Here is a 25,162-nt window from a genome sequence, read left to right as displayed (position 1 = left end):
ACACGGTACGACTATTTTATATACATTTTAAGCGATATCATATTGCTTTCAATATAATTAGAAGTGTCATTATATCAGTATACTTTTAATGATTGTTTATGGTAAATTAATTTACATGTTTTAGTATAATGCCCTATTTAAACTACCTAACTAAAGCCGCGAGTCGATTTTTGAGCCGTTATCAATCACACTTCAAATTAATTTATTTCTAATATTATTTTAAAAATTTAACTTAATGCTCGGAATGAAAATCGACCCATCACAATAAATAGTGAATATTTTTTTTTACTAAATTTCACATAAACGCTTTTTCTCGCGAGTGTACTTTTATACATTTATTTGGCAAATTTTACTAATTTTCATTACTATACATTGATTGCATATCTAAGATTTTTTTGTGCAAATCGTAATCTCTTATAATATTCTGTTTTAATAATTAAGCGTAGCGATAATGATTAATATTGATTTTATTTACACATGCTATGATTAATATAGTACAAAACATTCTTTTTTTCACTAAATATTTTGTCTTATGTAAATAAAATTTAATCTATCATTTTTAATAATTTACATTTAATTTGAAAGAGCTCGTAAAGATTGGGTTTGAATATTTCATTCGATATTAGTAAAATTAAGTAAAAATGGAAAGACGAAAATATAATTTGAATAAAGATACGTTAATCTACTAGAAGCGCTAGAGGCTACGTTTCCTGAAAGATTTGAGATTGTCAAAAGATTATCAGCACAAAATTTTACTAATATTGTATGAAAATCATAGAACATTTCGAACGATTCTATCAATGAATTTCCATTAAAGTGACACCAATTTTGTTGTACACAATCTTTATTTACGTTATCACAGGTGCTCTTGCAGACAAGGGCCACTTTGTCGGCCGCTGCCATCGATGCGCGACAGCTACCGACCGTCGATGCATCAACGGCGACGTGCGCCGACGACAGAAGTCGACAATTAGTGGCGTTCGTCTGTGAGCACCAGCGTTGCCAGTTAAGGTACGAAATGATTTAAATAATTCGACGCGCCGCTGCACTGACAACGTGGAAACTTAAAAAAACAGTCAATAGCTAAATTCTGAACTGTGGATTTGTATAATGTGTAAAAATATCACAAAAGACAAAACAGTTCTAATCTTTGAAAAAGGTACGAATAAAAGACCGAATATATACTCGTAAGAAATGAGCAGGGCCCAAAAAATACTACGGATTTTGTACTTTTCATACCCACCTGGCAATGCTGCACCTACCGATAAAAAATATTGTTACAATTTAAAATATTATTTTAGTCTAGTTCTTCTCGGATGAAATATGCGTTCTCGGATGAGTACGTGCGTTCAAGAAATGTTGTTTTATTTAAGAGGGGTCTCTCCGTCACTCGCTTCATACAAACGTAGTTCCAATTTCATTTAAATATTAAGCAACCAAAGTCCATGAAATTTTGCAGACATATTCTAGAAACTAATATCTATGCCTGTGGTTTTCCAGATTTCTGTTAAAATATTCGGTTTCAAAGTTACGCGGTCTTAAAAATTTACATACAAATCTTTGAGCCCCTGTAATTTTAAAACACCACAGACACAGATATTAGTTTCTAGAATATGTCTGCAAAATTTCATGGACTTTGGTTGCTTAATATTCAAATGAAATTGGAACTACGATTGTATGAAGCGAGTGGGAAGCAAGTGACGGAGAGAGCCCTGTTAAGACTAAAGTTATGTATACAGCATAATTGGTATCAAACTCGATGTGACACTGTCCCTGATCTTGATAACTATACTTATAGTGCTATCACGACTAGAAACTATTTCGTGCTCATAACAGCAGATAATCCATTTCGTATCACACACACGTTTTTCACAGTCAAATTTTCCAAAACACACAATATTACCTTGCTATAAAAATTTATCCTATTTTTCTATGGCGAAATGAATAACATTAAAAATAACACATTTGGATTCAAAAATGGCACTAATTTGATTGTACATTACACGGAAATGTCAAAACTTTAAGGTTCCGTACCCGAAAGGTGCCAGCGGGACCCTATTAGATACTAAGCCTCCGCTGTCCGTCCGTCTGTCTGTCTGTCAGCGGGCTGTATCTATCTCATGAACTGTAATAAGTGAGAGCTGAAATTTTCACAGAGTGTGTATTTCTATAGAATAAAAAATAATAAAAAACCAAGGCAGCCAATCTCAAAATGGCCAGCATACAAATTAAATAAATTAAAAAGTACACAATTACATCGATGTTACGCGACCCTTTGTATGCGCGACCAATTCGCACTTTACTGGTTCTTTCTTCATTAAAACAACGAAATGTTTACAAAAATAAAAATAAAACACTCGCAACACCATTCAAGTATTTTGCATAACGCTCAACATCATATAGCAAGATGAAGTTACTGAATTAAAAAAATCGTTAGCAATTAAAACACTGTTCGAACAAAAACTATACAGTCAATTTATTCACTCCTGTAGCCTTTCAACGTCTTGAGTTAATTGTCCCAGTTAATTTAACTAATTAATTAATTGATTTAATCTTCGCAAGTCTTGCAACACTGTTCCTTGTATCGTCTGAGTGCGCACATGTTCATCGCGCGAACGTTTTCACAGTACCTCGAAGTATCTCGGCAAACTCCATCTGTTGAAATAGTTCTAAATATTTTATTTGACTAATAAAGATGAAGTCCGCGACTTCGTTCATGTAAGTTTCGGGATTTAACCGAATCTTGCGGATGAAAAGTACAAAACGTTCAGATAAAAAGTACCCTATGTCATTTTGAGGATACAAGCTATCTTTGTACCCCTCAAAATTGGTTAAATGTCGGCGCCGCGTCACGCGTCAACTTGCGCCCCACATGTATCGCAGTACGCCGTGTTGTCTGCCTTGACCACAGGGACTTTTGCCCCGTGGGAACACATTCATTATTTTACCTTTGATACAAGTGGACTGCCGACATTCTCTGACGACGTTAGGGCGCGAATGCGCACACGCGGCGGCCGGTCGCTCACGGCGCCGCGTCACGCGTCAACTTGCGCCCCACATGTATCGCAGTACGCAGTGTTTCCTGCCCTAATCGCAGGGACATACTGATTATGTTTGTTACCTTTGATACTAGTGGACTGTCGACACTCTCTGACGACGTTGGGGCGCGAGTGCGCACACGCGGCGGCCGGTCGCTCACGGCGCCGCGTCACGCGTCAACTTGCGCCCCACATGTATCGTAGTACGCAGTGTTGCCTGCCCTAATCGCGGGGACATACTGATTATGTTTGTTACCTTTGATACAAGTGGACTGTCGACACTCTCTGACGACGTTGGGGCGCGAGTGCGCACACGCGGCGGCCGGTCGCTCACGGCGCCGCGTCACGCGTCAACTTGCGCCCCACATGTATCGTAGTACGCAGTGTTGCCTGCCCTAATCGCGGGGACATACTGATTATGTTTGTTACCTTTGATACAAGTGGACTGTCGACACTCTCTGACGACGTTGGGGCGCGAGTGCGCACACGCGGCGGCCGGTCGCTCGCGGCGCCGCGTCGCGCGACGACTTGCGCGCCACACGCATCGCAGCACGCGGTGTTGCCTGCCCTGACCGCAGGGGCCTTTGCACTGCGGGGACACACTCATTTTATTGTAACCTTCTCTTGTTCTAAGGATCTAAAAAGAAAGGAAGGTTGTTCTATTGTTCTAAGGATTCCAGAATGCTTTTATATGGGGACACAAAAATATACTTGGAATACTCCAATCTGTTTATTATAGAGTAAGTGAAAAATTTACTTGACGGTTTGAATGTTTGTGTGTTCTAAATGTTAATTTGAATAAAATAATTCAACTTTTTATATTATGTGTATTTTTATAGATTTGTTTTTAATTTCAAAGTTTTTAAGTAATTTAATAAATCGTTTTATTTTGGCATTGTTGTCAAACAATATTACTTTATTTCTTGCTAACTTGCTAAGCTTTATAACATTTACATGACACCATAGTACTCGGAGCTAGTTCTACACGTAGCTCGCGTAGCACTATAGACGTAGCAAATCCGTATGTTATTTGAGTTTTCGTGTTTATTCGTAGCTGCTCCGCCGTTGCATGAATGTTTACATTCTACAAAATCGGTTCAAAATGTTAAACCAAGTTCAGAGTGTGCTAACTTATTGATGCAGGAGAAAATTAGATTTCAACACTTGAAACAGATACCTGGTGGTTTTGTTATTAGATTGCGAACGAAGCTTCTTTTCTCTCTCTTTATAGTCGTATTCCTCAATTCTGAGGGTCGTCACCACTTTCCATTAATCCTATAATGGTAGGAGTTCTCTTGGTATAATAATGCGGTGGGTTCCCAGATCCTTCCACATACAACTCAACTAAGGGAACGAGATTTCGACTCTTACATTAATTTACAGTAATTATTATCAGATGTTAGTGATAATAACTGGGACTGACAGCTAAACGAGCTAAAGGAGGAAATGAAAAGGCAATATTATTTGGACCTCCAAAGTCGGTAACCCATCCCGTTACCGACTTAGGTCAACGTTGTTTAACAAACACAATCGATTGATATGCGTTGTCACAACTAGGCCATACATCCCTCAAGAAAAGCTTAAAGGGTTACTAATCCGAATCCCAGTAATTGTCTTTGTACTCAGCAATACTTTCACATGTAATTGTAACTTGTAGAGCACCAAGACGCAACAGTTAGTAATGGGCGGGATATAGTTCGAAGAATCGATAAATTTTGGGGTCTCAAAATGCTGGCAACAGTAAGTAATGGGCGGGACATATGTAGTTCGAAGAATCAATAAATTTTGGGGTCTCAAAATGCTGAAATGGTGAATAAACCAAAAGCACAGCGTTAACAAATCTCCCACTAGGCGGAAAGACGACATCAGTTGAGTCGCAGGGAACCGCTGGTTTTAAGCCGTGTGAAAGTCCCTTCAAGTAACCTATGCCCTGTAGTGGATGTCGTTCGGTTGATGACAACGACGACCTACCTTACTCCACGGTCCAACAGCCCACACTGGCTTGCAGGGCTGTGCTTCCCTCTTGGTCTTATCAGGCTGTCTGCTGTACACGCATGACGCGTCAGACACTACGGTCCCGTTGTCTGCCACGCACTCCACGCGCCGGCGGACTATGGCTGAAAAAAAAAAAAAAATTGGTTGTCTGTAAAGTCGGTTTACTGACGATAATTGAACGTGACAACAAAAGCCGATTGTGCTTCTTTGTCGCTCGTTCCGCGCTCTCGCTTGTCATGTTTTTTCGTGCGTGCAGCCGGCTCTAGCGAATTATAAGACGTTGCACGTCAAAAAAAAAAGTTAAAGTAGACTTGCGATACCTGATATTTGGGAGGCGAAAGTTGCGCACTGCTTTAATATAGAAACTAGCTGACGCCCGCGACTTCTTCTGCATGGATTTAGGTTTTAAGGTTAGGAGCAACGACTCGACGTGATTTTTGCATAACTCTAGTTTAAGACCTGGACATAGGCTACTATTTATCCCGGAAATCAAAATGTTCCCACAAGATTCTTAAAGGCCCGTCTATTTAACCGAGTACAAGCGAAGCTTATGCCCCGGAAATTGACTTGAGCAAATTTTTATCCCGGAAAATCAAAGAGTTCCCGCGGCATTTAAAAAAAAACCTAAATCCACGCAGATGGAGTCGCGGGCATCGTCAAATAAATATTCTCACCATTACCACTGGGTAAGCACCGCGGCATGGACCAAGCTGAAGTCCTCCAAGTAGCGCAACTGTTGCTTTCACAGTCGCGCAACACGGTGGGTGCTGTGAGTCCTCTTGATACACACTCGTCCGTCTCCACTATAGTTGTTTGGTTTGATATTTTGTGCTGCACCCAAAAATAAATTCTAGATGTTGTAAAGCAGGCGTTACTGTACGGAAGTCTATGATATACAAGGAACCAAAAGCTTATTTTGCTATACTGCGCTGAAAAAGACAAATCTATACTAAGTATAGTGCAATTTACAAGGCGGTGGTGGTGCGCTTTGCTTGCTTGGCTAGCTTTTCCTGCATGTTTAGCAGTGGGAGGGCAGGCAGTTCATATCGTGTGATGCTGTGTGATTTATCTTTTTCAGCGGATCGTGTACTTAAAATGTATTTATTCAATACGTTTCACAGAAAATATTTGTACGGTAGAACAAAATTAGTTCGTGTTAAGCACACGCGATATATTGAAAAATTTCACCCAAAGTAATAATTAAATACGGCGTATAATTAAATTTTCATATTCGTGTAATATTGGAAAAGTTCGCCCGGGCGCTTGCTTCAAATAGTTTCACAAAGTTTCTTGAGTCGGAAATTTCTATTCATTAAATTCAAATCTGGATCAGCACTGAATAACAGGCTTAATGAAGGCAGATGTGGAACGAACATGAACATTTTTCTAAAGTTTATAAAAGTAGGCTCAATTTGGAACCGCGAGTGAAGTGAATTAAAACGAAAAAAAAACATTTATTTAATTCGGTCCTGGTGCAATTAACAGAAAATATTATACTTGAACCAAATAATTTTAAAAATATAAATCACACGTGAGACGAATTTAGGACTGACTTTTTAGCATTGAAATAAATATAGGTTTTCATAATATTATGGAAATGGAAGCATTATATTGAGCCTCAATAGCTCAACCGGTAAAGGCGTGGACTGAAAACCGAAAGGTCGACGGTTCAAACCCCGCCCGTTGCACTATTGTCGTACCTACTCCTAGCACAAGCCTGACGCTTAGTTGGAGAGGAAAGGGGAATATTAGTCATTTAACATGGCTAATATTCCTTTTTTTTAAAAAAAAAAAACGCACCCCGGTGTCGGACGGGTGAGCTTACTTACTTTAAAGGCTACACACAATGTGTGAATATCTTGAACATGTAAAACTTGACAGAGAGAGAGAGAGAAGAGTTATCAATGACTGAAATCTATGTTTCTTTCTAAGTAATCTTTCTTTCTTTAATTTTATTTATGTTAGGTATTCATTTTCTTTTTATTTATATTATTCTTTATTTTTATTTTATATAATGCAAATACTTGTAAAAATTAAGTAATGTAAGGATCTAAGAGAATGATTATATTGAAATACTGACTTGACAAACAGCGCCTCTAATTTGGTGACCAGATTGCCCACAATGGGCGCTGCATGTTGACCATTCTGTGGTCATCCACATGAAATCATTTACATCAGACGGTGGTATCCTGAACATAAATAAGGAAAATCAAATACAATATGCCTAGAAACTAAAGTTTATACAAAGTCTTTTATTTAAACTATTATTTATTATACATTCGTAATTAATATTTTATTATATTATTCATATTTCTTTATTTACAAAATATTATAATTTGTAAAATAGAATTTAAGGGTAGAAATCATTTTATTTGATATTTTATGAAATCGTATTTCACCTGTTCTCTGATGTTTCCGTCGTCGTTTCAACCAAATCACCAATCCCTTCTTTAAGACTTTCTATTCTTCCTTCTTCAATGGTATTTCTATTAAAATCTTCATTAACAATAATGATATCAGAATCATCATCTTCTGGAAACACTATTTGTTTATCTTCTAGATTAACAACTTGAGCTTGGATCGGACTTCCGTAGTTTTGGTACATGATCACTGGATCGACCATTCTTTGGCCTCTCGAATTTCCAATGCGCTGAAAATTCCAGAACATCTGAACATATCAATGAAAACTGTCCTTCAAATATTGAATAAACGGCAAGATTCTTAAAGAAAAATTTTTGACCATCTATTATCGCTACTTTTAAACAAAAATAATGTAAATGATATATGATGATAGTTACAGCGATTTATATTTATGATTTAAAATAAGTAATAAACACTATTAATTAATGTACTCGACAGTAAAAGTCCTCTTAAATTATGTACAATTACTCCCAACAAATATTATTGAACACTAAGTTATAGAAAAAACTAATTAATGGATTAAGAAAATTTAGATGATTAATGATTATTATTTACACCAACCATTTGTTTAAACCATATCGTTCTACCATGGAAATTAGTTACAGAATATAATATCCCTCTTTTTCCGTGATTAATACAAAAGTAGAGACGTCACCAAAGTTGAGGATGAACTCTAAACTAAAGCCTCGTATCCACAACGCAACATTTGAAGCACGATAATTTGGACAACATGTTTCGCATAATGTTGATCGGCCCAGAGTAACTTACGTTGTCTGTTTATGCATGACAAATCGTCGACAGCATGGTGCCAGAGGTAAAAATGTATGTGAAAATAAAGGAAATGTATGTGAACGTGTGAATGATGGATCTCTTACAAACTTACCCGAAAGAGCAAACAGATTTCGAGAATAACCCATGATATCGAAGCAGGATACCAACTACGGACATTGTTATGCTCTACCACTACATTTGACATTATTTGATGCTCAACTGCTCAACAGAACAAACATCAAGCCGCGCGTCCTGTTGCGTGCCAGTTGGAAACGTTACGCGTTGTTGTGCATCACCATTCTTGTTGACCGTCACGTGTTCTTGTTGAGCGTCACATGTTGCGCGTCAATTGTTGTCTAGTGGATACGGGGCTTTAAAATACCCTAAATAGTACTAATACTAATAATACAATACCATAGTATAATAGTAGTAATACTAATTCATGCGATGAAAATGCTATAGTAGAATATCAACGCTGAATTGAATGTCCCATGAGCCATGCTCTATTATGGTAACGGCTCACCTGAAGTTGCATTACTAGATAATGCAGGCACGGCAAAAGCCTGGAGGCGCCGTTTCGTTTTGGCGGAAGCATCTGAGATGACACTGCAGTTTCCTTTTGATATTATCCGCGGCAGCGTGCGAAAATGTTATTTATTTTTCACAATAGTGATGGACAAACCGATATACTTAAGCTAAGTAAAGGTTGTAAGAAACAATTTCGCCAAGCGAATGATCTTTAAAATTAAAGATATTCGGAAACAATAACTTGCGAACTAACGGTAAAGTGGTGTAGTCAATGGTATTATTATAAAAGTATTATGATAAAAAAGAAGTAAATATGTTGCTAAAATATGTAGTTAATGTCAAGTAAAGTAAATCTTAAATTACATTTTATACGCCATTGATTGTAGTGTTAAAAATTAAAATGTATTTGATGGTTTAAAAATCAATCTTTATAGAATAAACGAAAAAATTAGCAATAAATGAAAAAGTTCGTCACTGATTATAATTTTAGAATGGAAACACTTCAACGAAATTTTTGCAAATAATTCTAGGATAAGATTTACCTATAGCATCGTTGAGTTAAGAGGCTTTGAAGAGTACCTGTTAACTAACTTTGAAATTCGAAATTGATGGAAATCAACTGTGACTGTATCTGAGAAAATCTGTTCACGACAGGTCGATATGGCAATCGGGATATGAGGCGGGGGACCGCCCTGCACACCCGCACCGGGTTAGCGCGGGGGCTGTGTGGTATGCGAGGCGTTCCCACCCCGATGCCATGTCGACCTGTCGCGAACTTCAATGATTTCGCAAGGTTTGAAGGGGTTACCAATAAGAAGTTACATAGTTACGTTATATCGATACTTTTAAGTACCGTTTTAACGATTCAAGCCGCGCAACATATCACAATAGTAGCTATACATATAGGTGTGTCGGTTACAATGATTTGGTATCTCCAGTAATCCGGCTAAGTTCAACAATAAAACGGCAGTAAACTTTATAGCCGTCTTTTACGATCTAATAAAATATTATTGAATGTACATTATATACTAGGGAGCCCTAAAGAAAAGGTCAAAGCTTTAGTAGGGCCAGAGATTTTTAATTTTGTCGTATTATGCTAAATTGGGAAAAAGGTTTATCTAAAAATAGATATTTTATTCTAACCTTTTGTCTGGGCTTAAGATATTGAAATTGGTAAGGTGATACTTAATTACACGACTGCGAAAAAAAGAGTGTTAGGTTTTCAGGGTGTATGTGAGTTTTTTATTCCACCATAACTTCTAAATGTTGAACGGATTCGGATGTATCGTTGGAATCCTTTCTCAAGTGAAAGAAGTGCTAGCTCATTTTTTGCGCAACGGATCAGCCTAGCTATTCAGCGCAGAAATGCAGCCAGTATTCTAAAAGTTTTATTGTAATACTAGCTGACGCCCGCGACTTCGTCCGCGTGGGTTTAGATATTTCAAAATCCCGTGGGAACTCTTTGATTTTCCGGGATAAAAAATAGCCTATGTGCTAATCCAGGGTATAATCTATCCCCGTTCTAAATTTCAGCCCAATCCGTCCAGTAGTTTTTGCGTGAAGGAGTAACAAACATACACACACACACACACACACATACAAACTTTCGCCTTTATAATATTAGTGTGATCTTCAATAAAAAAAAGAGAAGTGAAAAATACAATATATATTATATTATACAATATATTCCTTTTTAGTCTGTTTTGATTTTCAGTCGTTGTTTTTAATTTTTAAATTATGAGTTATTAAGCAACAAAAGAAATATAAGAGAGGTAAGAAAATTAGGTGCTACATCACAAAATGACCCTGATATAGCAATCACTTGCAAAGATTTCGTCCGATTTCGTCGCAAGTATTTCATAAGAATGCGCAGATTGAAGAAAAATCTGTAAAAGTCTGTATAAACCAGGCATGCTTTCCAACTTATTCTATATTCGTTCCTCGTAAAAGAGATTTACTATTTTCATTTGTGCCTTTGCATTTTTCCACGGACCATCGCACGACAAGACAAAATGTGGTAATGACTTTGAACTCGTATATTTTTTCAACCATGGATTCATGCAGCAACGGCTTTCAAAGCATGAGCTGGTTTCGTCTATACTCTCGCTCCATACATCCATCAGCCTCTATGCCTTCATCCACTTTCTGCAATCTTCCTAAGATCAAGGTCGTCGATCCAGCAGGCTGGTTTTCCCACACTGCGATTAATATTACGGTATCCCCGCTCAAGGGCGCGACAGACCTGTTCTTGGATCCATGGCAGACAATATGAGAGCTTCTAGGCTATGTTAGTAACCAGAGTTGCCAACATAGCCTAGAAGCCCCCCTCCATTCCCATCCCTCTGAATGATGTAATATAGCTGTGGCTATTGGGTCCGTTAACCTGGAAACCATTTAGCATCAGGTGACCCGCCTGATCATTTGCTCGCTATATTTTATTTAAAAAAAAACTGCCGTCTTTCCGAAATTGAAAGTTGTAGAAAAACGTCTGAACGACAGTCGTGTATGTCGTGACCGTGAAACGTGTCGTATGGTGGTCCGCGAAAAAACACCCGACTTAATATATTTCGTGCCGATATTACGTTCGGTTATGATAATTTTTATAGTGGCAATTTATTGTCAATTTGGTGATCTAGACTGGTTTTATTGGGGGTGCTATTGTTATGAAAATGTGGTTTAATATTGGTTTTCGGTTTAAAAGCCTAGTTTGTGAAATGTCGTTTAATATTGGTTTGCTTTTATTTATTTATAATTTACTAGCTGATACCCGCGACTTCATTCGCGTGGATGTAGGTTTTTTAAAATTCCCGTGGGAACTCTTTGATTTTCCGGGATAAAAAGTAGCCTATGTGCTAATCCAGGGTATAATCTATCTCCATTCTATATTTCAGCCCAATCCGTCCAGTAGTTTTTGCGTGTAGGAGTAACAAACATACACACACACACACACACACACACACACACAGACATACAAACTTTCTCCTTTATAATATTAGTGTGATAACAATCGTTACTGTAATATTGTTATAATATCTAAAATTAAGTGCCGAATATAGAGCCCTTAGTGGTTTTATCGATTTCTTGCTATTTTCAAGTTCAGACTTCGGGTTAAGTACGATATAAATTGATAATTTACAAACTTAAACTTGAAAAATATCGACGCCCATGGGGATCCAGCCTTATTCATTGGCAACATTATAATCCATACATAATATCTGTTAACATTTAAGTTTTCCTAGTTCAAGGGCTAATTTCTTAATGTGTCAGTGATCCAGATAACCGATTAATATTCTGCATTATTAATGAATAAGTTGTTGGCCTTTTTAGTTTTGCCATTGAAATAAAAGCCTTATCATTAAAGTTATAATCTATCTTGTTATTAAAGTGAAGTCTTATAAAGGCAACACTTCGGTTTGTCCATTCCTATTTTAACAAATCTAATATAATATAAAGCTTTTTAGCGAAATTTAACATTATATTATTGTATTATTCAACAACAAGTAATAATTTATTAAGATATAATTAATATTATATAAAATATTAAGGAATATTATAAGAAATGGAGCAATTTAGTATATTTTTGAATAAGTAGGTACTGTAGTCAAAAAGCTCACCTCATTTTCGTCGTAAATGTCCCGGGCCTGTGAGTTGTAACTGGGAGCGGCTTTGGTGCTCGTGGTTGGATTTCCATAAAGAGCGTCCCGGACTTTGTCGATTTTGCCTGGCGAATAAGTAATTTGCATTATTTTCTGTCAAGTGTCAAGACTATGCAATCCACTTCCATTAAACCTTAAAAAAACGAAACTTGTCCGTAGGGGTTTATGCAAGTAGCGGTATTAGGTTGCTGTCGAGTGTCGCCTTTCGAGTTAGCTAATATAATAAAGTTTTTTGTGGTATCTTATTAATAATCATCAGTACTTACCTGTCTTCGTCTGGTTACGCCCTGTATAATTTCGAATACCTAAATTACCTTTTTGTCGACTCTTATAATTTTTCTTCTGGTCCGGTGGTCGCTGCTCGTGCGACTGGTCGTCGGAGCGGCCGCCGATCATGGCGCGATACCGCCCGTCCGCTCTGCTGACGACAAGGGCTTTGTTATATTATCTTTTCAGTGCCAGCCCGAGCATACTTCCCCCCTCTAGCGACCTCCCCGGCGCAGTGCAAGGTCCCGGGTTCGATTCCCGGTTGGGCAATTTAGGCATTTATATTTTCTAAATTGTCTCATGACGCATGCTCAGCATATTGTGGATCGAACATAGAACCAACGTCTCAATACTTAACAAATTAAAAATCAAAATGAGGCGCTAACATCTGCCTGCGAAGGACCCTCGAGTAAGTAAGATTTCAAATACAAGAACAATCAGTCATGAAGAAAACTATAGCGTGGCTTATGAATTAGGATTTTGAAGACACAGTTATTGGGTGCACGGTGCAACTAATCCGATTATTGTATGAGTAGATGCCAAAATGCCAGTGAAATAAGGCAATAACTGGCCGCGGTCAAAATCTCCCATCGGAGCAGACCCGACCCAATTTAGATAATATAATTTCCAAAACTGACCCCAATTTGCAAGGTGATAGCAAACCGCCAGAGAAATGACCAGCGACTAAATTGTATAGCTATGAAAACCTAGAGAAACATGTTTTTATGAGTTTTTTTAATGAATAAAGGTTTTCACCGCAAACTTTATATAGGAACATATAAAACCTTGGAAAGATAATGTGATATCGAAATATAACATACCTGTCAGCTAAAGGGGAAGAGGGTTCATCCAATGCCTTATGCCTTTCAATTTCCTCGCTGGAAGGGAACTCTCCAGGCCTTGGCTTCACGAGCAGCGTCAGGTTAGCGCTGGATCTGCCCGCTACGCATGTGTACACTCCGTGGTCTCGGAGAGAAAGGGATGTAATGCGTAGTGCGCCCTGGGTGGGAAAGAAAAGGAATATTTATTTAAGGCACAAATTGAACATGCTAGTACCTACTGGGAACACGTATTGTTCGAAGACTTTGGACACAATAGTTTTTGTGTCACAAGGGGTCAAAGTGATACTTTGTTCCTCGAGAGCGTTGGAATTCAGAGCGAAGGGAAGAATTTTGAGCGTAGCGAGGAATTCAATATACGCCACCCGAAAACAAAATATTTCGGCCCCGAGTGCACACATTATTTTAATGATGACACTTATACATAGGAGAAAAATACAATATACTAAAGCACGAACGTGTACCAATCAGAAGAGAGAAAGTTTAAACTCCCATAAGTATAAGATATAATCTTGTTACCGCTAGTCCCTAAAGTCAATGTTCGTTTTTCACATAGGTATGATAAAAAAGAATTTCGGACTGGAAGAGTTAATATCGGAACTCCTCGATGGAAATCTTATTGTTATTGGTTACTTATTACTCAATCCAAAAAATAAGCTTAATTAAAATGAAGTATAAAGTAGAAAACAGATAGGGTAAGGTAAGTGTTTCATATTAGGTATTTGCTTAGCAAAGATACCTGTTCTAACATTATTTTCTGAATAAATTGTTTTGAGAGTATGCCACCGTATTTACCTACTTATCTCTATTTTCTATCCGCAGTCTAATTAACCAGTTCCGAAAATGCTTTAGCAAAGTAAATTAACACGATATTTTTTGTGAACAATAGTTTGCAGAAGCTTTGTGCGTGTTCGTTTAGAGGAAAAATTATAATTGAATTTCCTTGTTTCAATTAACGTAGTTTCAAACGTTTCAAATAACGTTGTTCATTAAAAAGTATAAACATGATTCACAGGGAGTGCATATCATGCGTGGAGTGTGGAATTATCAGTATAATTGTGCCTAGATGTGGAATGGGCGTAGCACGTCGGACCATAAATGGATTAGTTCATATTATAACAGATTTTTGACCATACCTAACCCAGGAGACCTGGGTACCCGAACCCTGAATGGGATCTGAACACTGAGATTATCGATAGATTATATCGATAGGCGTTTGGGGTACCAAGGTGCTGCAATAGCGACCTCGTAGTGGAAAGCGCAGTGTTTGAAGATCCTCAACTAAGCAGGGGAGCCGCTGGATACAGGCGGCTCAAGACCGTGGCGTGTGGAAGTCCCTACAAGAGACCTATGTCCAGCAGTCATGGACGTCTTTCAGTTGGTGATGACGATAATGATGATGTTAAACATTTTTGATAGACGGTTTGTTTTTTTCTAATAAAGTTCGCCGCACAACACAGTTTTATTTAAATAGACCTTTACCCCCCAAAGTTATTGAGTAAAGCCACAGATTAATAAATTTTCAGTTTGTGAGGGGCCTAAGAGTTACCGAACGTTTTTGCTAATGTTATTTATGGGCTGTCGGTGGCAACTGCGTCCAATTTCTCGTTTGGAATTGAAACAATTAAAGTCGGCAAAACATTGGGGAAATAATTTGCGACTTTTTAATCGGATTAGCATATCATAGCTTATTAAAAACTAAAGGGTCGTATTAGCGTTATAAATGCGAAAGTTTATTAGTTTGTTGGTTTATGGGAACAACGGATCGATGTGATTTTTTGCATTGATTATAGTTAAAAACCTGGATAAAGACATTTATGGTACTTTATATATTTACAAAAATTAAAGAATTCTCACGGATTTTTTTAACCCCCGACCCAAAAAGAAGGGTGTTATAAGTTTGGCGTGTGTATCTGTGTATCTGTTTGTGGCATCGTAGTTCCTAAACTAATGAACCGATTTTAATTTAGTTTTTTTTTGTTTGAAAGGTGGCTTGATCGAGAGTGTTCTTAGCTATAATCCAAGAAAAAGCCGTTTGAAAGTTATCAGCTCTTTTCTAGTTACTTTAACCTTCACTTGTCGGGGGTGTTATAAATTTTTAATTAACACTTGTTAAACCTATTATTATAAGCTTCGCGTGGATGAACTTGCGGATATTATTTAGTATTTATAAAACGATAGAGCAAAAATACTTTTTCAGAAAAAGATTAGATAGATAGACTAAATAGAACGGGTTGTGTGGCCTAGCTGGACAGCGAATATCAGTCACATTGTGTTTGATTAGCAACTTTTACCAGGATCGACGGCTAAACATGCTCTCAATGGCACAAAGGAAATGGAAAGCCCAAATTTGGACGGTCATCCATCCAGTTACCGACTTGGGACTTGGATCGATGATATTATATTATGTTCCTGAAGTTAGTTAGTTTTTACTATTTACCTTTTTGGAAATCTTGTATTTCTTTGACTTCGCAATAATCTGATGATCCTTAGCCCATTGGATCTTCGTTCTGTTGTACCCTTTCACGGGGCATTTGATCTTCACTTGGGTTCCGTAGAATATTGTGGCTGACCCGCCCACCTTTACTGTGACCTGTTTAATAAAAAAACTGTCAAGTTGGACTCACACATGAAGGGTTCCGTCCATCATACAAGAAATATCAAACTAGTATGTCAATTTTTTTAAGTTAATGACGGACAGCGCCATTTTGATATGATTTAGTTAACTAATTGTTATTCATCGGGAACACCGAACTAATTTTTTTATTATATAATCTCAGAGACACAGTTAAAATTATTTCCTTTACTTGTGACCCTACCTACCTACCTACCTACCTGCCAAATTTTTATCATTCTAGGTCAATGGGAAGTACCCCATAGGTTTTGATTAAGTTGTCTTGACAGACATGACAGACATGATATTGGAACATTCAGAAGCCATTGTAGATAGGTACCTTCTTCTTCTTTGGATCATGCTGTATATAGGAGGAGTTCGCCAGGGAAATCTCTGGCGCAGACGTGTCCAGGAGACACGGGCGACTGTTGCACGACTTTGTGTTGGCCGGTCGAGGAGAGTTGCACTGTGAGGCTGGTCGCTCGACCACGTGCGATTGCGCCATTATTTGTTTACACACCACCTGCCAGAAGAAAACCTTAAGTTATTTAAGTGCCTAAACACGGTGACTTGTCAATACGTCTTTTTACGGACTTTTTAATGACTTGCAGATGAGGCTCTATGTACAAAACCTTGGAAGTCAAAATATATAGGTACCACCAGGAAAAGTTTACGATAAAAAGTATGACTAAAACTTCTTATTAAAAATTCTTTGGATAAACAACTTCAAAGACCAAGTTTGAGAAAGAATGTAAAATAAAATATATGTGTTGTCCTTAAAAAATCTTATGCCCAATTAAAATTCAAAATGTGCGTCGAGAGTGTTTTGAGAGATTTGGGTCTTACCTCTCGTTGTTTCATCCCTCCACCACAAGTCTTGGAACATTTGGACCATTCTCCTGCATGCCACCTGACTGGACAGTCCAATACATTGCAGTACTGTCGGTCTGGAGGAGGCGGTTGGGGACACATGCTGTTTGGTACTACCACTGTGTTGGTTCCTCCACGCGTCACCTAGTTGACAAATATTACTAAACTAGCTGATGCCCGCAGCTTCGCCCGCGTGGATTGGTCAGATCCCCTGCAGCATCAGGATTGAGGAGTTGGACTCCAAATTTTTTATGAAACAATGTCGCAAAGTTCCTCTATCGATTAAAAAAGAAATGACGCAAATCGGTTCAGAAATTTCGGAGATTTCGGTGTACATAGGTAGAAAAACAAAACTCCCTTTTTGAAAGTCGGTTAAAAAAGTAGCCTATTTTACGCCCTGGTCAATCCTTTACTTGCCTGTGAAAGTCCCGTCAAAATCGGTTCAGCCGTTCCAAAGATTAGCCTTTTCAAACAGACAGACAGACAGACAGACAGACAGACAGACAGACAGACAAAAATTTTAAAAACGTGTGATTCAGTTATGGTATCGTTCAAATAACCATATGAGCTTAATATGAGGTAGTTATTTCGAAATTACAGACAGACACTCCAATTTTATTTATTAGTATAGATTACTTCGTTGGTCTAATGGCTAACTTATTCAACTGCGGATCGTTAGGTCCCGCACCGATCACCCACCCATATATTGCAGTGTGAGAGTGAGGGAATAGAGAGTGTACCTATGTTTATGCACATCTTTGAAAAGGGCAATCGCCGAGTCTCTTGCTGGTTCTACTCGGTAGGAAAGGTATTCCGAACCAGTGGTGGACGCATTTGACGATTCAAAAGTACTTCTAAAAGTTTAATTGTATAATATTTTTTTTTTTTGATTTTTGATACTATTGTACAAAAAGATCCTATTAGTTAGACCTAATCTATTCCATCCATTTCCATGGCCTAATACGTCGTAAGTACAAAAAATGTAATTTTTAGATTTTACTCTGACGAGTGGACCATTCTGCCAACCCAAAAATAAGTTTTAGGAAATCTAAATTAGCTGAAAAATCAGAGTCAATTTATACTATACATAGAATGGTCTAAGTATATAAAACATTTCAAGGGCCTTACTGACCCTTCTCAAATTACGACTTTTATCTCAAAATACAGATGAACAAATTGTCTTACCAATAACTTCAATATCAACTAGTGCGTAAAACATAAATTTTACGCTCTAGTGTATAAAAAGTACAATGAAAGTTATTCTTTTGTTTCCTACAGTGAGCGCTGTCGGTGCTGAATCCAATTATATTCGCGTTTTATTTTTGCAATGTCTATAATAGGTTAAGAGCTGACCAACAATTCGTTCTAAGTGTTCACAGCTCAAAAATTAATTGACTTTATTTAACAATCAATGAGGCATGCCTGATACGCTAACTCAATGTTCAACATTGGATGATAGCCACCAAGCTCATTAGCAGGACATTTAATTTTAATCCATTGAAGGTTTTCTACGAAAAAATATTTTAATGTCACTCAGTGAAGCAGTAATGTAGAACGCACTAAGCGATGTGCTAATAATGGGTGAGTAAGTATATTATTGTTCATTTGATTATCATGCAATGAATTTCATTTCATTTCAATGACATACGAAATGCCTAGCATTTTTTAAACTTATTAAACTAAATTCAGCAAAAAAATGCCTAATCTCGATGAAATAAATATAAAACTAGTAACTTTAACTCTTGAAACCGTTCAAAAACGGACCGTATAAAGAACAAATTGTAAGTAATTTCATAAGGACAATAATTTAAGGAAAATTATTGAATCTTAGGTACATTAGAGTGTAAGCTCTTGGGCTATGACATTTTCTTTGCTATATTGGATTCAGATTAATAAAACCCTGTCCATGAAGTGTGAAGATGATAAAAAATACATTTTATATGGATTTCCATTATTTCTGAACTAAAGTACTGTATAGTTCTAGCACACCGTAAATACATATGGTATGGCCACTATAAAGTTTTATTTATTTTCGGAACCCTTGTCCGATTTGAACATAAATCCGAAGACATCATACCTCGTGTATACACGTGACTTCTCTCGTCTGTATGCCGATTCCACACGATTTGGTGCACTGCGAGAATTCCGTATAGTTCCAACTGTAACAAACAAACATAAATACAACAAACAACTTTTACAACTTGAACGCATACTTAGACGCTTGATGTTACTTTGTGAAACCTATAGTTTCCAAGTCCCGAAGACCTGCCATCTCTACTTCTTCTTTAAGCTATTTATTATTGTGCTGTCCCTACTTATGCGCGAGTTTAAAATTCTTAAGAATTTTACTGTATTTGTAAGGATCGTAAAGTTGCCTTGAGATCAGAATAAGGTATTATTTTTATCTTTCATAGAATGTGTTACATGGGCTTTATTCTTGTACATCACTACCCATATCCATACTAATATTATAAATGCGACAGTTTGTCTGTCTGTCTGTCTGTCTGCTGCCTTTTCACGGCCCAACAGTTTAACCGATTCTGACGAAATTTGGTACAGGGTTAGCTTATATCCCGGGGACGGACATAGGCTACTTTTTATCCCGGAAAATCAAAGAGTTCCCACGGGATTCCTAAAAACCCATCCGCTTGATCGATTTGTATGAAATTTGGTACCGAGGTAGCTTGCGTCCCTGTGATTGACATAGGCATTTTTCCCGGAAAATCAAACAGTTCCCACGGGATCTTTAGAAACCTAAATCCACGCGGACGAAGTCGTGGGCATCCTCTAGTTACAAAACATGCCAAAATGTGATTGTTTGTTGGTCTGTCCTTCAATCACATTGCACGGGTTTTTTTTTGCATGGATAATATAGTTAAAGACGTAAATTAACATGGGCTTTATCCCGTAAAGTTGAAAAGCTCTCATGGGATTTTTAAAACCTTTTTCAGGTTAACTCGTAAACTTGGACAAAAGTAGTTCTGTTATAAATACTAACTGAACTCTCACTTGAATAGAGTATGATATAAGAGAGTTAATACAAAAGATAACTATAATATCACAAACAATATTAAGCCATAACGTAGTTTTAACGCAATGCACTGTTTAAACCGTATCCAAGAGAGCTTTATATGTAATTTAGTGTTATACCCACGCGTGGAGTGAGTTATATAATTGGTCTTTATCACTATAGCTATAGAGTCTAAAATGCAACTTGTGCGGTAAGCGGGAACGTAGGGTTGTCAGCTGTGAATTTATTGAACCAATGCACATTGCACGGCCTCGGGCGAAAATAAGATATATCCTCAAGGGATTTGGTGTGTGAATTTATTTATTTAATCACAGCCTTGAGTGTAACTATTTCAGTAAACCAACATTGAACTGGAGTTGGTGGAAATATGTTAGTTTGTTTGTATAGCTAGATCTAGTGATTTCACAATTCAGTACGAAGGCTTCTACTGTCAAGACTATGATTCCAATAGACTTTCATCCATACTTATATTATAAACTAGCCGATGCCCGCGACTTCGCCCGCGTGAATTTAGGTTTTTTAAAATCCCGTGGGAACTCTTTGATTTTCCGGGATAAAAAGTAGCCTATGTGCTAATCCAGGATATTATCTATCTCCATTCTGAATTTCAGCCAAATCCGTCCAGTGGTTTTTGCGTGAAGGAGTAACAAACATACACACACACACACACACACACACACACACATACAAACTTTCGCCTTTATAATATTAGTGTGATTTGAAAACGTCTTAGTCTGTCTGTTATCTTTTCACCGCCCGTCCGTTTTATTGATTAATGATAAAATTTCATCAAAAGATAGCGTATCCCGCCGATAGACTTAAGCTACGTTTTATTCATCAATTACTGAAGAATAAAATATATTTTTATATAGTGGATGACTTTTTATTTTGCTAATTAATATATTTCAAGCATTAGCATTGGTTAAGATGGCACCATAACGAATTCTCAGCGTAGTTGATAAGAGAGTGATTTTCCAAAACCAGCAGGCAAAATACAAAAAGTCTTAGGATCGAACTTAGGATCTTGCGTTGGTGAAAGAGTTTAGAGCGAAGGAAAATAAATAAATAATTTTGAAATAAATAAATAAATTAGCCGTAGGCAGCCCTATGATAACATAATGCAGTGAAAACGTGTTAAAATATAAATTGAGCTAGTTTCAGCTCCACCGTACCGTAATGTGTTAAAAATAAAACAACATTATATGACATGAAATACTGTGGCTGAATATTTATTATTGCACTGTATATTAACATTGTACCTTGTTATTTATCTAGGTTATCCATGCTTTCAGGTATGCCAATCATATTGTAATAATAAATAATTGAAATAGGCGTGTTAATTTGGTACACATCCATCGTGTTGCATTTGTTATGCATACGATTTTATAACCGAAGGCAATTTTAGACGGGTCATTGCATAAATTTTAACAATGTGCTAAAACAAGTCATGAATTCGAAGTACCTAATGTTACAATATTGATGATGTTTTAATAGAAATACACACATAATAATAATAGAAGTGATTTTGCATACAGCTGCCTATATGGGTAGAAGCTAGATAATGTGGCTAATTCTGTTGTAGGGCAATGACATGGATGATGTTTAGTATTACGTTATTATTTTGAAACAATCCTAACACATGTGAAATTATTATTAAGTAAAATTTGCCTTAAAAGCATTAGTTTTGTAATTTTCTTGTTTTTACATGGTTTATCTACGCACGAAGTTGACTCAAAAGGCCTAAAATAAAGATATTTCAAAGGCTGTTACCTATTTACGGTTGTCGAGTATACATAATGAAAAGATAAATTGGTAATTGGTTTAATTTTAGACCTAGCACAACAAATAATATAATCAGCGTAATAGGTTTGTATGGCAAAGCGCGTATGAAGTATAACCTTAAAGCGCGTAATGTAAATAACCGTAAAATGTGTAGAATAAACGATAGTCTGAAACCACTCATTGACTCAATATTTTTAGGCTTATTTATTGGTTTAGCGACATTAAATGCAATCTCTCGCAGCACTGCAGTTCCGTCTTGACCACGACTCATGCAACTGGGTTGAATGTTTCAATTCAAATTCCTTGTACCTTTAGTTTACGTAATTAGTTATCACCACTACATTTTCTTACAAATCCAATAACTGACAATCAAAAAGTGTCCTACGAGTACCTAATTTGAATAAATTATTTAACTTTGAGTTTGGAAATAATTCAAAAAATCGTGGTACGCACCAGTTATAATTATTTGACTTAGATTTTTTATTTTTTTTAGTCTTGATTTTACTCACCGTGGTGGGCATGGGTGGTCGTTGCAAGTCCGCACTCTATTCTCAGGCTTCGTTAGAGGATCGCACATGTATGGTGAGGCGTTCTTGCCGTCTTCGTCTCGTACGCACTGGATTATTAGTTCCTAGAATAAAAAGCGTTATGAACTAACGAATTCATTGGAATGCTTTTTAGTAAGAAAAAGATGCGAATACTGTAAAATTTAACCTGAACTCCACTCAAGCAGGAAGCACTACAGCTCGTATAACCTTTTTCCTTCCAAGAATATGATTTGCCCGGCGATCCTGGCGCCACCCTGATGTTACTGGATGTGCCGAAGATCAGAGATCTGCTGAAAAATAATACTTATTTAGCATTTTTAAGGTTCCGTACTCGAAAGGTGCAAACCGCTGTCCGTCCGTCCGTCTGTCCATCAGCGGGAACTATCTCGTGAACCGTAATAAAATATAGAAAGTTGAAATTTTCACAGAATGTCTATATTTATTTTCGCTATAACAAAAAATTTCAAAATGTCGCTATGAAAAAAATGTTATTTCTTGTACAGTACGGAACCCTTGGTATTCGCGTCCAACTCGCATTTGACTGATTAGTGAAAAAACGAACAGACGCGTCACCTGATACCACCATACGATACGTATAGGTACGATGAGTACATTATCGTGTTTATCAAAACCATTATCAGTAGATATTTTTAAGAAATTCATTTTAGTCCCTATCGTAGCCGAGTAGGCGTGATAAAATGTCGTTAGACGTAAACATAAGTGAACCGGACGAATTTAACTGCAATGAATTACATGATTGTATACAAAGAGTCGCGAAAATAAAAGGAATAGGGGAATTTACATACCATGTTGATATTGTGTCTGGTAAAGGTGCAAACTATATTGCTAACGTTTTCAGAGTAACCATTGAAGAAACGGGGACTGATGAAAAACTAAGTGTTATAGTGAAAACTTTAGTAAACACTACAAGACAAGAAATATTCAGAGAACTACATACGAGAGAAGTACGCGCTTATATGCGAGTTGTAGACAAGTTTGTGAATTTACAAAATAGTATTGCAATGGACAAAAGAATTGTGTTACCCAAATTTATATATATAAGTGTAGAGGAGAACAATGAAGTAATCGTATTAGAGGATATGTTGCTTAGTGGTTTTGCTAGTGACAGTAATGCAGTAAAGTTTATAAATTTAGATTATACTCAAGTGCGTTTAATTATAACAGAGTTAGCTAAATTTCATGGATTGTCTTTTGTGCTTGAAGAGAAAGAAGGAGAAGATTTTAAAAGCATACAAACTGATTTTGAAGATTTAATTTTCAATGAAAAATTCCTTAATAAATCTAAATTAAGAAATTATTTCGTAGACTCATATCAAGCGTCATTGAATCTCATAAATAACAATGAGGTTAAGAAAAAGTTAGGACAAAAGAAAGATAAGATATTAGACTTATTGAGAGAATACACAAGGCCAAGTAAATATAACGTTTTCTGTCATGGAGACTGCTGGATTAACAATATCCTTTTTAAAGAAGAGGTACGTACTCGTAATATCATAAAGTTCATAAAAATCTATAGACACGGTAAAGGAGCATACATTTGTTGCTACGCAGATATGTAGTGAAATATCAATGCAGTTATTGTAGAAACAGACGTATTCGCATAGCGATACAGTTTAAATTACGTTGCTTTGGAAGCAGGAGATAAAAATGTTTTTCAAGTTATTTCTGAAAAAATCACTTTGTAAAAATCGGCAAACGCTGCCACTTGCTAAAACTATTTACTTACCTGAAACTACTAAAATGTCAATATTCTCTATTCCTATTTGTATATTGATTAAAAACAATATCGTTGTTTTGCAGGATGGCGAAAAGAAGATCCCACCAAAAACATTTCATGTAAAAAGTTAGCCAAGACTCACAAGTTCATAATGTTTTCCCTGTTAAAAAGTTATGAGATCTCTAGTAGAGCCAAGCCCCTAGCTGAGCTTAGATTTGTGCTGGCCATGGGACCTATCCCAAGTCCAAAGTAATATAGCTCTTAAATGTTCTTGACTATATCACATTTATAACAATAAATAACAAATCACTCTACTTACAAGCTCTGATTCTACAAACCCTACATCTTGGTAAAAAAAAAGACGGCTTGGCCGTTTAATAACTTTTAACGTTTAATATGTTATGTCATGTAATAGTTTTACGAACATTAAACGGCCAAGCCGTACTTTTTTTACCAAGATATAGGGTTTGTAGAATCAGAGCTTGTAAGTAGAGTGATTTGTTATTTATTGTTATAAATGTGATATAGTCAAGAACATTTAAGAGCTATATTACTTTGGACTTGGGATAGGTCCCATGGCCAGCACAAATCTAAGCTCAGCTAGGGGCTTGGCTCTACTAGAGATCTCATAACTTTTTAACAGGGAAAACATTATGAACTTGTGAGTCTTGGCTAACTTTTTACATGAAATGTTTTTGGTGGGATTTCATTTCTTTTTGGCAGGTGCCTTAAATTTTTTTTGGATCTATTTCTTGTAGGTACATCATTTTCATGGCCCACTCTCTATCGTTACCTCTTTTTTTAAAAGCTTTTATTCAACTTGCAATGTACTCGTATGTAAGTATATTTGTTCGGGTGGAATCTTGCAACTCAATTTTGAAGCAGATATACCAAATTTCAGTCTTTTAGGACTTCAGGAAACACAGAGATACTTGGTACGTTTGATAAATCTGCCACGGACATCTTATCCTGTAAACTTTAGTATTCGAGCAACAGATTTTACAGATATGCATCTCATATACGAGGGCATGAAGGGGGACCCGATTTCTTAATTTATCTGTTGT

At 36.8% G+C, this 25,162-nt stretch overlaps 1 protein-coding gene across 3 annotated transcripts in view; it reads right to left on the bottom strand.

Annotated features, from left to right (window-relative positions):
- Positions 1-2,092: 2,092 nt before the first annotated feature.
- LOC123865014 (protein madd-4) overlaps positions 2,093-25,162 on the bottom strand; it is a 158,233-nt gene continuing 135,163 nt past the window's right edge. The window contains exons 16-31 of one of the 3 annotated variants that reach the window (XM_045905827.1): positions 22,527-22,650; positions 22,322-22,443; positions 19,077-19,158; positions 16,976-17,143; positions 16,470-16,652; positions 15,956-16,108; positions 13,498-13,676; positions 12,724-12,830; positions 12,368-12,474; positions 8,749-8,841; positions 7,433-7,701; positions 7,114-7,222; positions 5,708-5,864; positions 5,010-5,155; positions 3,468-3,627; positions 2,093-2,655 (exon numbers count right to left, since the gene is read on the bottom strand). In XM_045905827.1, coding sequence (XP_045761783.1) covers positions 2,549-2,655; positions 3,468-3,627; positions 5,010-5,155; positions 5,708-5,864; positions 7,114-7,222; positions 7,433-7,701; positions 8,749-8,841; positions 12,368-12,474; positions 12,724-12,830; positions 13,498-13,676; positions 15,956-16,108; positions 16,470-16,652; positions 16,976-17,143; positions 19,077-19,158; positions 22,322-22,443; positions 22,527-22,650 — 2,266 coding nt within the window. In that variant the 3' untranslated portion in view covers positions 2,093-2,548. The remainder of the gene's footprint in view (positions 2,656-3,467; positions 3,628-5,009; positions 5,156-5,707; positions 5,865-7,113; positions 7,223-7,432; positions 7,702-8,748; positions 8,842-12,367; positions 12,475-12,723; positions 12,831-13,497; positions 13,677-15,955; positions 16,109-16,469; positions 16,653-16,975; positions 17,144-19,076; positions 19,159-22,321; positions 22,444-22,526; positions 22,651-25,162) is intronic. The other 2 variants (XM_045905828.1, XM_045905829.1) reach the window with 2 other exon arrangements.

The sequence above is a fragment of the Maniola jurtina genome, chromosome 5, assembly GCF_905333055.1.
Source record: "Maniola jurtina chromosome 5, ilManJurt1.1, whole genome shotgun sequence".
Lineage (NCBI taxonomy): Eukaryota > Metazoa > Arthropoda > Insecta > Lepidoptera > Nymphalidae > Maniola > Maniola jurtina.
Note: the sequence above shows the minus strand (reverse complement) of the source record. Positions and strands in the feature narration are given on the sequence as shown.